This window comes from Copadichromis virginalis, linkage group LG19, assembly GCF_057382275.1.
Source record: "Copadichromis virginalis isolate Kocher_CV1m ecotype Utaka linkage group LG19, C_Virginalis_male_GT1.1, whole genome shotgun sequence".
Classification (NCBI taxonomy): Eukaryota; Metazoa; Chordata; class Actinopteri; order Cichliformes; family Cichlidae; genus Copadichromis; species Copadichromis virginalis.
In genome coordinates this window covers 30,867,783-30,879,607 of record NC_140636.1, presented here as the reverse complement: position 1 = coordinate 30,879,607, position 11,825 = coordinate 30,867,783, and the positions used below count along the sequence as shown (strand labels likewise).

General features: G+C 45.0%; 1 protein-coding gene across 1 annotated transcript; it reads left to right on the top strand.

Annotated features, from left to right (window-relative positions):
• Nucleotides 1–53: 53 nt before the first annotated feature.
• tonsl (tonsoku-like, DNA repair protein) lies at nucleotides 54–10,372 on the top strand. The gene is made up of 28 exons (XM_085440620.1): nucleotides 54–117; nucleotides 217–312; nucleotides 1,309–1,451; nucleotides 1,542–1,725; nucleotides 1,809–1,938; nucleotides 2,059–2,230; nucleotides 2,329–2,443; nucleotides 2,537–2,688; nucleotides 2,814–2,966; nucleotides 3,043–3,168; nucleotides 3,281–3,479; nucleotides 3,573–3,628; nucleotides 3,720–3,809; nucleotides 4,215–4,287; nucleotides 4,358–4,521; nucleotides 5,076–5,199; nucleotides 5,298–5,536; nucleotides 5,667–6,153; nucleotides 6,234–6,439; nucleotides 6,978–7,084; nucleotides 7,210–7,366; nucleotides 7,972–8,050; nucleotides 8,139–8,446; nucleotides 8,633–8,804; nucleotides 8,903–9,078; nucleotides 9,163–9,236; nucleotides 9,356–9,489; nucleotides 9,908–10,372. Exons 1-28 carry the CDS (start codon nucleotides 93–95, stop codon nucleotides 10,102–10,104), a joined length of 4,338 nt encoding a protein of 1,445 aa, XP_085296746.1. The 5' UTR covers nucleotides 54–92; the 3' UTR covers nucleotides 10,105–10,372.
• The last annotated feature ends 1,453 nt before the right edge of the window (nucleotides 10,373–11,825 follow it).

The following is an 11,825-nucleotide window of genomic DNA, read 5'->3' as shown; positions in this document are numbered from 1 at the left end:
GTTTCGAGTTGAAGCTAAGCTAAAGGGAGGCGCGCTGGGTTGTCGTTTACTACCAGCTGGAAAAAAGTGCTAGCACTGAGAGCTGAATCGAGATGAGTGTTTCACGGGAAATTAAACGTAAGTACCGCTTTCAGTTTACGTTTTTTGGGCACGTTTAACGGCTATTGTTATGTGACTATTAAAATTAAGTAACTGTTACATCTCGATTGTTTGCAGAGCTGCAGAAAGCAAAGAGCAAAGCCCAGAGCAGCAACAACTTAAAGGAGGAAGCCAACATCTGTAATCAGCTAGGAGAGCTGCTGTCCAGGAGCGGTGTGTATAGTCTGCCCAATATCAGCACTGTGTTATTTTAGCACTGCGAGTACTGCAGTTATGGATTGTTTTTGATTCTCCGCTCTTCCTGTCACAGCGTCACCATGTCTTATAGATCACCAACACTCTCGAATAATCTTGATTTTTCTAATAATTTTTGTCCCTTTACTTTATAACTGTGCAGGTGATCCTAAAACAATCTTTCAAAAGTGGATAAAAGTGCCATTACTTGCATATTTACTCCCACCTGGAGCCACTTGAATTTCAGTATTTTCCAGTTTGACCATGGCTGCTTCTTAGTACACAGCTGTGTCACTGTAGAGTTTAATCACGGGATACATTTCAGAGGCTTTACATTCATATGCTTTCTTATGCTTTTGTCTTCAAGTGAGTCAAATTTCATCTGGTGCCGATCAAGGTTATTAACTAAAAGCCAAAACTAGATGTGAAAAGCATTTAAATTAACTAAGATAAAACTAGAATGTAGAAAAAAGTTAATGATTTTTGTGAACTTGGAAAACTAAAACAATAAACGATAAATAGTGGATGCTTTGGCATTTATTTGGTAAAAATTTTTTATCACAGCTTGCCTGATGAAGCTTTGAAGTACATGTTTATTAAGATTCTGGATGTCAACAACACAGTGAGCCAACTGCTTTTAAAAAGTTCTACTTTCATTATGATACCAGTATGGATCCTGCCTCTGACATGTGCCCGCCATACAATAATAATTAAATCTAAAATTAGCCCTGAAACTAATAAAAACTAAACTGAAATGAGCAAACTGCAAGGTTATGTGCTGCACTACAATTCATCTGATGACTTTGATTAACGTAAACAGTTTGAGCAAAGGATGCAATGATATTCAGTCTAGTAATTCATTTATTCTTTATATGCTTTTTCATACCAACAACATTTTGTTTGCAGTGTAATTTTTTCTTTTGCCTTCCTCATGCAAAGTGTAACATTTACCTTTCTGCTTCATGTGTGTCTCAGGTGATTATCAGGCTGCCATTAGGGAGCACCAGCAGGAGTTGGCTCTCTCTGAAGTGTTAATTGATGTGATTGGACGAGCTGTGGCCAATCGTAAGATAGGAGAGTGCTTTGCAGAGTTGGGCAACATTGAGGCAGCTTTAAAAGTAAGTAAACTGACGCTTTATCAAAGTGATAAACTTCTAATTCAAGTGGTGTTTAGGACCTGCATAAGTGGATGTGTGTCTCTTCTTCAGCACCAGCGTCTTCACCTGGACCTGGCTCGATCTGTCAGAGATCATGCTGAAGAGCAAAGGGCGCTGGCCACTATCGGTCGGACCTACCTCTTCCGTTATGAAACGGACCAATCGAGGAAGAGCTTGGAGGAAGCAGAGGAGGCCTTCAGGAAGAGCTTGGGCATTGTGGATGACCGGCTGGAAGGTGTGTACTGTTTGTATCGTCCCAGTGGTTTTTAATGGGCGATTTCTTTGTTTCGTTATTCCTAATCCTCTACCTGGCTGCAGGGACTGTGCCACAGCGAGAGATCAATGAGATGAAGGCGCGTCTCTTCCTCAATCTGGGTCTGGTCTGTGATCATCTGGGCGAGCACAAACGCTGCAGCGAGTTCATCCGGCGAAGTGTATTTATTGCCGAGTAAGAACATCCTAAACTTTGCTCCACGTCTAAGCATGTCGATCTTTTTCATCGACAGCTTTTAATCGGCTTATTTTGTATAACTGTCAACTGAGATATCGCCGTTATTCCCCTGTAAAGGAAGAGCCAGCTGCTGGAGGATCTCTACCGTGCAAACTTTAACCTGGGCAACATCTACTTCCGTAACGGTCAACGCTCTAATTCGGTCCGCTGCTTAGAGCAGGCCAAAGAGTGCGCCCGGAAGATTAAAGACAAATTTAGTGAGAGCGAGTGCTTTCACTGCATCGGCAAGGTACGAGCTCCACCATATCCTCTTATTTTCTCCTGTTGCGATCATGCAGGTTTTGAAGTGCATGTGTGTCTTTAATTCTTAACATGCGATGCTAACAGGTGCAGCTGTCTCTGGGTGACTTTGTAGCAGCGCGACGATCTCTGAAGAAAGCGGTCTTGCTGGGTTCCCAGCAGCCGCTGGACAGACAGACGGTGAAGATAGCTTTCAAATATGGTGAGTGAACGGTTAGATATGTTTTTTTTGTTTTGTTTTTTACTTGCTTGTAGCTGCATGGATGGTACAGTGTATTTCTTTCCTATCACGTAGCTGACCGAGGCTGTAAATTAGAGGAAGAGCTGGGGGAAGATCAGGGCAAAAAACCCAGCTCCCATCAGGCTGTCGAGTTGGCAGAGCAGCTTGGGGATCTCTGCTGTAAAGTTGGCTGCTACAGCAAAGCTCTGGAAGCTTATCAAGCTCAGGTGAGAAGCATCAAAAGAGTCACATGGCTAATTCTCACATTTTTTTCACTTTTTTTTTTTTTTAATAGTTGCAACGTAGAGTCTAAATGTGACTTGTCTAAAGCGGTGTTGGTTTTGTTGTGTAGCTAAAGGGTGCTGAGGCGTTGGGAAAGCCTGCCAGGGAGCTGGCTGTCATCCACGTGTCCCTGGCTGCCACCTACGCAGACCTGAAACAACACAGCAAGTCAGTGGAGCACTACAGAAAGGAGCTGGCGTTACGACAGGGCAGCTCTACAGAGGTGATCTGCAAATTCACCCGTCTGCCCTGTGGTAGACATGAATGTGTGACTTATTACTTATATTTGTGCGCGTCAGGAGTGTAGCACGTGGCTAAACATCGCAGCAGCTCAGGAGGAGAGCGGCTGTGCTTTGGAGGATGTGGAGAGGAGCTACAATACAGCTTTACGCTGCGCTCAGGAGTCTGGACAGGCCAGACTGCAGGTGAGAGATAAATTAGTCAGCTGTGTTGAAAACTAAGCAGAAATTTAAGATGTCTTGTAAAGGCGCGGTGATGAATATCATGCACGACCAAAACGCACATTGACTTCCACAGAAGCGCGTGTTGAGGCTCTGGCTGGCGTCCCAGAGACGAAGCGGCTCATCGGATGCTGACAACACCGAGGCGAGGCTGCAGGAGCTGTGTGCTTCGGAGGGCTGGAATCCAGATGGGAGTGATGGTGAGGAGGAAGAGGAGGAGGAAATGGAGAACAGCGAACCGCTGGATGACAGTGATGTCATCCTCTCAGACTCAGGTAAAATGTGCGCGGGTAACTCTATCCGGAAAGCACTGACATCTCTATACAGAGGGATGCTTTGATTCACGTTACTTTTCATGTGGTTTGTAGACGATGATCTGGAGGGTTATGACAAGATGGTGTCAGGGAGGAGGAAAACAGGACGGGTGAGCGATGTGCGAGTTGTCATTTCTTCTTTGTAGACTGCGGTTTAGATCTTCATTCTTGGCCTTTTTTGTGTCTGTCTTTCTGCTTTAGTGGAACAAGCGGAACGAGAAGGGAGAGACGTCTCTTCACAGAGCATGCATAGATGGGAATCTGAAGCAGGTCCAGTACCTGGTAGAACAGGTATAAAGAAGATGATTCATTATTTTAATCCAATAAGTTTTTAACTCTTGGAATCAGGAGGGAAAACATAAAGTTGAGCACCATCAACATATAAACTGATTCACTCGTTGATGGTTGGTCACTATAATAAACAGTTCAGGCTTGAGGCTTTCTGCTTAACTCAACAGAACAAGTGCAGCAACAAACTTCTTGGACTTGAACTTCTTGTCTGAGTTTTTTAAATATTTACCACCTTAAAAAAAACAACAACCCTGCATCATGCAGTTTGATGAGAACATCGATTGGCTCAAATATAAATGATTTATTAGGAGTGTTCATGAAGATTGTATGGAGGAAAAAAAATGTACAGACAGAATCTGTAACGTCGAAGAGCCTGATGAAAGCTTTTGTTTCTTTGCATATCAGGGTCACCCAGTGAACCCCAGGGACTACTGTGGCTGGACTCCCCTCCATGAAGCCTGCAACCATGGTCACTATGGTAAGTTCTGTCAGAGTCTCTGGAAAACTGCACCCGCTCCCTCGCTCATCTTTCTCTGCTCTTCGTGCAGATATCGTGGCTCTGCTCTTGGAGCACGGCGCTAACGTTAACGACCCCGGTGGCCCTTTATGCGAGGGTGTGACTCCTCTCCACGACGCCGTCGCATGTGGCAATTTAGAAGTCACAAGGCTCTTGGTGGAACGAGGGGCCTGTGTCACACTGCGCAACTCCAAGGTTTGTGTGTTTGGCTGTGTTCAACCTGAAAGTCCATTTCAGCAGGATTTTCTTTGCTGGCAGAAGGTGGCAGTAAAATATCTTCTTTATTTTAAAAAAACAAACATGTCTTCCGCACTTTAATGGATGACTTTCCTAACAGTGTTACAAACTTACGGGTCACACTGACCACATTGACAAGATTTACATACAGTTAGTGTGCACAGTCTTCATAGGTTCAAAAGTTATTGGACAAACATCATTTTAAATATAAAGACTGTTTTTAATACTTGGATGAGGAAAAATCTATTTAAAAAGTGGTTGTAATTGTAGGGTGATTAAAATCAGAGTAATTTGTTCGTTTTTCCTGGTTCTCGCTGCTGAGGCTGATTATAAAAATATTTTTAAAGTTATGAATCTCTCTGATAAAAGTTTTACTTTCTGTTACTCTGGTTAGGAATGAAATCCTGGACCATGCTTTCGTTTGGCAATATTGAATTCACCCCCACCTCCTTTGGAGAAAGTCCAGTCTGCTGAACTTGTGCGCCTTAATCTCACATTTTTATCTCCACCAGGGTGAAACTGCTTTGGACACCTTGCGTCAGTGGCAGAGGACCTACAGCAGGGAGCTGGATCATGAGACCAGGCAGAAGTGTATTGCTACAGAGAGACTTCTGAGGAAGGCGCTAGCAGGAGGAGGTGAAGCTCTTGCATCATTGCACTGCGTTAGCCTCGGTCTGCCTTTTTATACCTGCTTTCAAACGCTCGTGTTTCTCACTTATCTCTGCCGACCACAGTGCCTGCAGCTCCGGCCCCGGCCAAGCCTTTTGATGCCCTGCAGGACAGCCAGCTGTTTGATGCGGAGAGTTCTGAGCCACTCTCGTCCACTGGAGGGGGCTCTTTCTCCCGCCAAGACTGGCCGCGAAGCAGGAGCTCGGAGGTGAAAGCGTCAGGCGCCAGCCGCAAACAGCGGCAGACCAATGGCTCAACACAGCGGAACAGAGCCAGGGGAACAGAAGCTGCTGTACTGTATGGGGTAATGTCTGATGATGCTTTCAGTGTGGACAGACAGAATACATCATGTCTTTTCACAAGTGTAGTAGATTCATCTATATTGTACAAGCAGAATTCTTCAGATCTTTGATGTGTAATATATATATTTTTAGATTAATAGCAGCAGCTCAGATGACAGCGAGCCTGACACCCCGGTTAGTCCTCTCCGTCCTGTCCGTCCTAGACAAGGTTTCCCAGCAGCTCAGAGTCAGAAAGAACCTCCTGCGAACAAAGAAGCTGCCTCAGTTCCCACCTCAGGACAGGAAGGCATCAGGCAGGCCTCTACGCCGTCTGTGTTTGCCCGAGAAGAGTACCACAGTGCCATCAGAGGCTTGGGCAGCGCCAAAACACTTCTCCAGGGTCTCTCGCAGCCTCAGCTCTCCAGCACACCTGCCGTTTCTTCCAGCACCAAATCAGCTCTTGTTCCCGAGGACGAGTATCTGGCTGATGACTGGTTGGAAGACGATTTGGTGGAGATCCAGCCGAAGAAAAAGCGGAGGCTTCGGATGGAGCAGAATGGGCCAAGAGTAGAGGAAACTGCTTCGTCTTCTGCAGCTCGAAGTCAAAACAAGCATTTAAACTTGGACACAACCTGCAGAGGTAATTAGTCTGGATTTGTTTGGTTTTTCTTTTTCTTGGTTTTGCCAGTTTTGTAGCTTGTTGTGCCCTTTTTCTTTCAGGATCTGCAGTTTCCTCCCTCTCCAGTAGAGGCCTCTCTCAGAGAAAGAACAGCTTGGGGAAGCCTCACCAGGTCAAAATGACTCAGATACCAAGTGTGGCCAGACTGGGGAGAAGAGAAGTCAACCGGTCACACAGTCCCACTGTTACAGAAGATGACGATTCGAGATCAGACACACCGCCCCCACCTCTCCTTATCCATGCTCAGGTCAGAAGTGGAATGCTCTTTTGCTGTTTGTTAGTTACGGATGGAGTAACACTAAGGAAATACACACAACACAGTGATTGTGAATAAGTCACTCCAAGTGTGAAAAGGTGATAGTCAGAGTGAGACTACACATGAATTATTCAGGAAATGCACACTCAGTGAGAGAATAACTATAATTCAGTGTCACTAGGGGATCTAAGTTAAAGATGATGTGTCTTCATTTCTGATTCATTTGAACAGTGATGAATGTGGACGTAAATGAGTGCGAGCTGATCAAAACTGGGGAGCTGTTTTTACATATTTCTGCAGCCTGGATGCCGTGGGCTTTGTCAGGAGTAAAAGATGACATCGCTCATTTCGGATCTTATATATAGTTATACCTTGGTGTTTTGTAGCATCAGCTGACAAACTTTTACTTTCCTGATGTTTAGACTTTCTGATCCCTCCACAGACTCTGCTTTGTCTTTCTACTAAGAGTTGACGACATTAAATACAGATGTTTTAACAGTGCTTGAATGTTTTATTTTGTTTACTCTAGCCTCCAACTCAAACTTTGGCTGCTCCTATGCCCACGTCACTTCCTCCACCAATCAGAATGAGGGTCCGGGTTCAGGAAGACGTCTTCCTGATCCCAGTTCCACAAAGGTCGGTGAAAAGTTTTAAGTTTGAGCAGTATATAAAAATAAATCCCAATCTGATTGGTATAGTATTTTTTTGTTGTTGTTGTTGTTAATTTCTGTTTAATCACCTCCCATTGCTCTGCATCCCAGTGAGGCCAACTCCTGCTCTGTGTCGTGGCTGTGTGAGCAGGCAGCTCAGCGTTACTACCAGAAATGTGGCCTCCTGCCTCGTCTCTCTCTGCAGAAAGAAGGCGCTCTGCTCTCCCCGCAGGACCAGCTACTGGCCGTCCTGCACACAAATGAAGAGGTGAGGTGACACTGAGGAGAGCCAGAAGTGACCATACTTGGACCACAGACAATTTAAAAGATGCTGAAGACTACCATGATTGGTTTATGAAGTCTGATCACGAGTCTTTAAGGCAAATGTTGTCACCGTTGCTATCTTGGATTTAAAAAATAAAACAAAACACAGTGACAAGAGGACTGCTATGACTGTGAAACAGCTTGCATGTCAGCCAGTGAGCATACTCCTTTTCTTAGACACAGTATGACCCAAATTCATAAAATAGACTTTCTCATAGACACAGAGGTCTTTTTGAAATCACTGATAGAAGGAATGCAGGTTCTAGGTCCTTCCACAATGACTTTGTTTTTCTTACCCAGATGAGGCATGCAGGTTTTAGACTGTATGATTCTGGTAAGGTGAAGGGCTGACTATGTTAACAAGCTGCCTGAGAAACAACAATCTGAGAAACTGTAAAGATTAGAACCATTTCTATTACCAGACTGGATGCTGACTTGCTTTAGGAGCCAGCTTCCAGGAGACACTGAAGGAATCACAGTTTTTGGGATTGAATCCTTGGCTTCACTTTCCCGCACCAGTGCAGGATAACTGATGGGTTTGTGTTGCAGGTTCTGGCTGAAGTTTGCTCGTGGGATCTCCCTCCTCTCCCTGAGCGATACAAGAAGGCCTGTCAAAGTCTGTCAGTGGGTGAGCAACACAGAGGAAATGCATTATAAAACGCACACATGTGCATTTTTGTATTCTGTTATGAAGTACCGTCTCTTTCTACCTGTAGATGAGAACAAGCGTGTCTCCCGGCTATGTGAGGTTCAGGACCGGGGTTTCTCCGTGTCAGTGTGCGGACTCGGTTTGGCCGCCTCTTCCCTCAGCCCGCTCCTCCGTGCCCTAAAACTTCAGGCCAGCCTCACTGAGCTGCGAATTTCTGGAAACCGTATGTCTGACGACCTTCTCCCTGAGCTGATTGCCACAACGCTCACCATGCCTCGTCTGCAGCTGCTGGACATTTCTGCCAACTGCATTACAGGGGACGGCCTGGAGAAGGCTGTAAATGCTTTAAAGGGACAGAGTGCACCTGCATTCCCGGTAAGGGCCTCAGCTAGCCAATACTGGCAGCTCCAGGTTTACCATCTAACCTGTATTTAACTACCTCTGTTCTTAATAACTACCTTAGATCTTAATAACAAGCTAACGTGATTCGTATCAATGATATCTGTCAGAGAGAATTGGCTCTCGTGATCATTTGCTTTTTCTGCTCGTTTCCTCTCAAAGTGCCTGGAGGAGCTGGACCTCAGTATGAACCCACTGGGGGATGGCGTGTCTGAGTCTCTGTCCTGTCTGCTGTCCTGCTGCCCTGTGCTAGCCAAGCTGTCTCTGCAGGCCTGTGGCCTCACTGCTCGTTTCCTTCAGCAGCATCGACTGCTGCTAGCCAGCGCGCTCACAGGTGACTCTCTAACAAGCAGCTGACTGAAGCCTTAAGCTTCACTGAACTCCCACCCATAAGCAAAACTGCAACTAACTTTACATCTTCTGAACGTTCAGGCACAGGCCATTTGAAAGCAGTGTGCCTGTCCCACAATCCCCTGGGCTCCACCGGCTTTGAGCTGGTGTTAAAGACTCTGCCCCTCCACTGCCTCACACACGTGGACCTGTCAGCTGTCTGCAGAGGGCCTGCTGATTACCCGGCACTGGAACACCTCGCCAAAGTCCTTTCACAGGTGTGCACGCAAAAATCATGCAATGTCATTTATTGTCGAAAGATATAACTGTGCAATCAGGTTAAGATTTTTGTGTTTTTGCAGGACGAGTGCTCTCTGACCCACCTCAGCCTGGCTGCAAATGGGCTGACAGACAGCAGCGTAGCTACCTTGGCGAGGTTTGTGTGTGCGGGTGTCATTTCTACGGCTCAGTTATTACTCATGTTATTAGGGCTTTGCCTTTGTTTAAATTGTCACTCTTTACTGGCCTGTTGGACTTTTTATTATTATTTCACAGGTGCCTCTCGTCGTGTCCCACACTGGTGAGTCTGAATCTGTCAGGAAATCCGTCTGTTACATCAGCGGGACTTCACAACATCCTGGCGTCTGTCAGAGAGGCCCGTCGACCACTGACACTTCTAAACCTCGAAGGTATGCATATGTGTGAACTTGGAGATACTCCATGGACATGGAGTTTCACACTAATTCACAATTTGGATTTCTTTGATGTTTTTTATCACCTGTGCAAAGTTGTACTTGGCAACAGTTTGTTTCTTGCTATCAGTCTGTTTCCTTTTGACACATTTCTAAGTTTGAACATTTAGTATGTATGCACAGAGGTGTTACATGATGAGTACACACACAGACATTACAATATAGACGTGTGGTTTGAAGATTAAAAAAAAAAAAAAAAAAAAAGATTAGTTGTGAATTAATTTTCCATTTTATGGAGCAGAAAACATTGCTGGATGCTAGCTAATAGGCTACATTTGGATGTCAAATATTTATAGGGGGGAAAATGGAAATTATGGATATGAAATAAAATGTTTCTTTGTTGCTTAACCTGCAGGTTGTCAGGTCTCTGGCCCCTGGGAGAGTCAAGACCTGGACAGTTTGTCAGAGCTGGTCCAGGATATCCGTCTTTGCTCTCAGGCCCTCAACAAGCTGGACCGACAGACCTTGAAGCAGCGATGGGACAGGACTCAGTCACACGGACACTTTCTCGACCGAAACTCCAAGTGCCTCCTCTCTGCCACCTCCACTTGAGGGTGGCAGGTGTGTTCATAATAAATAATTAATAATGAATTATTAATTTCATAATAATTCATAATAAAAGTGGTAATTTTTATAAACATTTTGGTTAATGAGGCTACACCAAAAAGAAACAAGATAAAAACAAAATAAAGTGACATGGTGTCCACCAACAGTCTGTTGATAGCTTGTGTTTTATGCATTTTTGTCTGCCTTATTTATACATGTAAAGCTCTGTATCTGTATAAAGAGTTTGTGTTAGTGTGTGAGAGGTTGATTTAAAAAAAAACCCCAAACACAAAGTAACTGACGATGCTATACGTTGACATCGTTCTTTCACTGTAAGACTCAGCAGGCTATGGTGAATAATCACAGCGATTTTCAGGTCTCTGAAGAAATCTATCTAGAACATCCATACACATTCACACTCCGATCAATGCATAGGAGGTTAGTATCTTGCCCTTAATTTGGCATGCAGACTAGAGCAGCCTGGGATCGAACCACCGATCTTCTGGTTAGCGGTTAGATTTGGCCTTTATGGAACACCCAGTCAAATAAAAAGGTAAAAAACATGTTTGATGAAATAAAATGGATTTCTTTAAACTGTTTCAAGTCAGCAAAACAGCAGGATGTGAGATTCTTGAGTGCACTTTTCATACAGTGAAGCACTCCTGTATTATTTGTGATCCAAAAATAATACAGGGCCCAATCTGTCAGGATCAACAACAGGACTTCAGCCAGCATTATTACAAACGGAGGAGTTCCACAAGGTTGCGTCCTCAGTTCCATCCTCTAGACATCCTCTAGACTCTGTACACCCACGACTGTGTCCTGTGTTTGTGGACGACACTGCAGTGATCGGTCGCATCACTGGAGGGGATGAAGCGGCTAACAGGAGAGAGGTGGCCAGTCTGGTGTCATGGTGTGAGGACAACAACCTCACCTTCAACACTGACAAGACAAAGGAGATGATAGTGGACACGAGGAACAAGAGGAGGCCTCACCAACCGCTATTTATCCGGGGCCTTGAAGTGGAGAGGGTGAGCAGTTTTAGGTACCTGGGCGTCTACATCTCTGAGGACCTCACCTGGACACTGAACACCACACAGCTGGTCAAGAAGGCTCAGCAGTGGCTGTATTTCCTGAGGAGGCTGAGGAAATTTGGTATGTCGGCCAAGATCCTCAGCAAGTTCTACAGCTGCATTGTGGAGAGCACACTGACCAGCTGCATCACTACATGGTACGGCAGCACTACTGCTATGGACCGCAAACGCTTGCACAGAGTGATAAGAGTATTCATTTATTTATTTGTGCTATTTGTATTTTAGCCCTGCGACAGACTGGCAACCTGTCCAGGGTGTACCCTGCCTCTCGCCCTATGACAGCTGGGATAGGCTCCAGCACCCCCCGCGACCCTGAAAAGGAGAAGCGGAAGCGAATGGATGGATGGATATTTGTATTTTATCTGTTCTATTTCTATTGTATATATTAATCGGCATCTGTGGGTGGACAGCAAAGAAAGAATATAATTGCACAGAGAAATGCTTTTTTTTCTTTGGACACATGACAATAAACACTTAGAATCTTGAATCCTGAATCTTTGAAACTCTATAACAGCTCCATGTCAGATAATAAAGTCTCTGCAAATAACAAAAATCTGGTACATGTACCTTTTTCCACACAGCAGCTAAAGCTTTGTGCAGGCCGTAGGGTCGTAGAACCTGCAGACCCTCGCA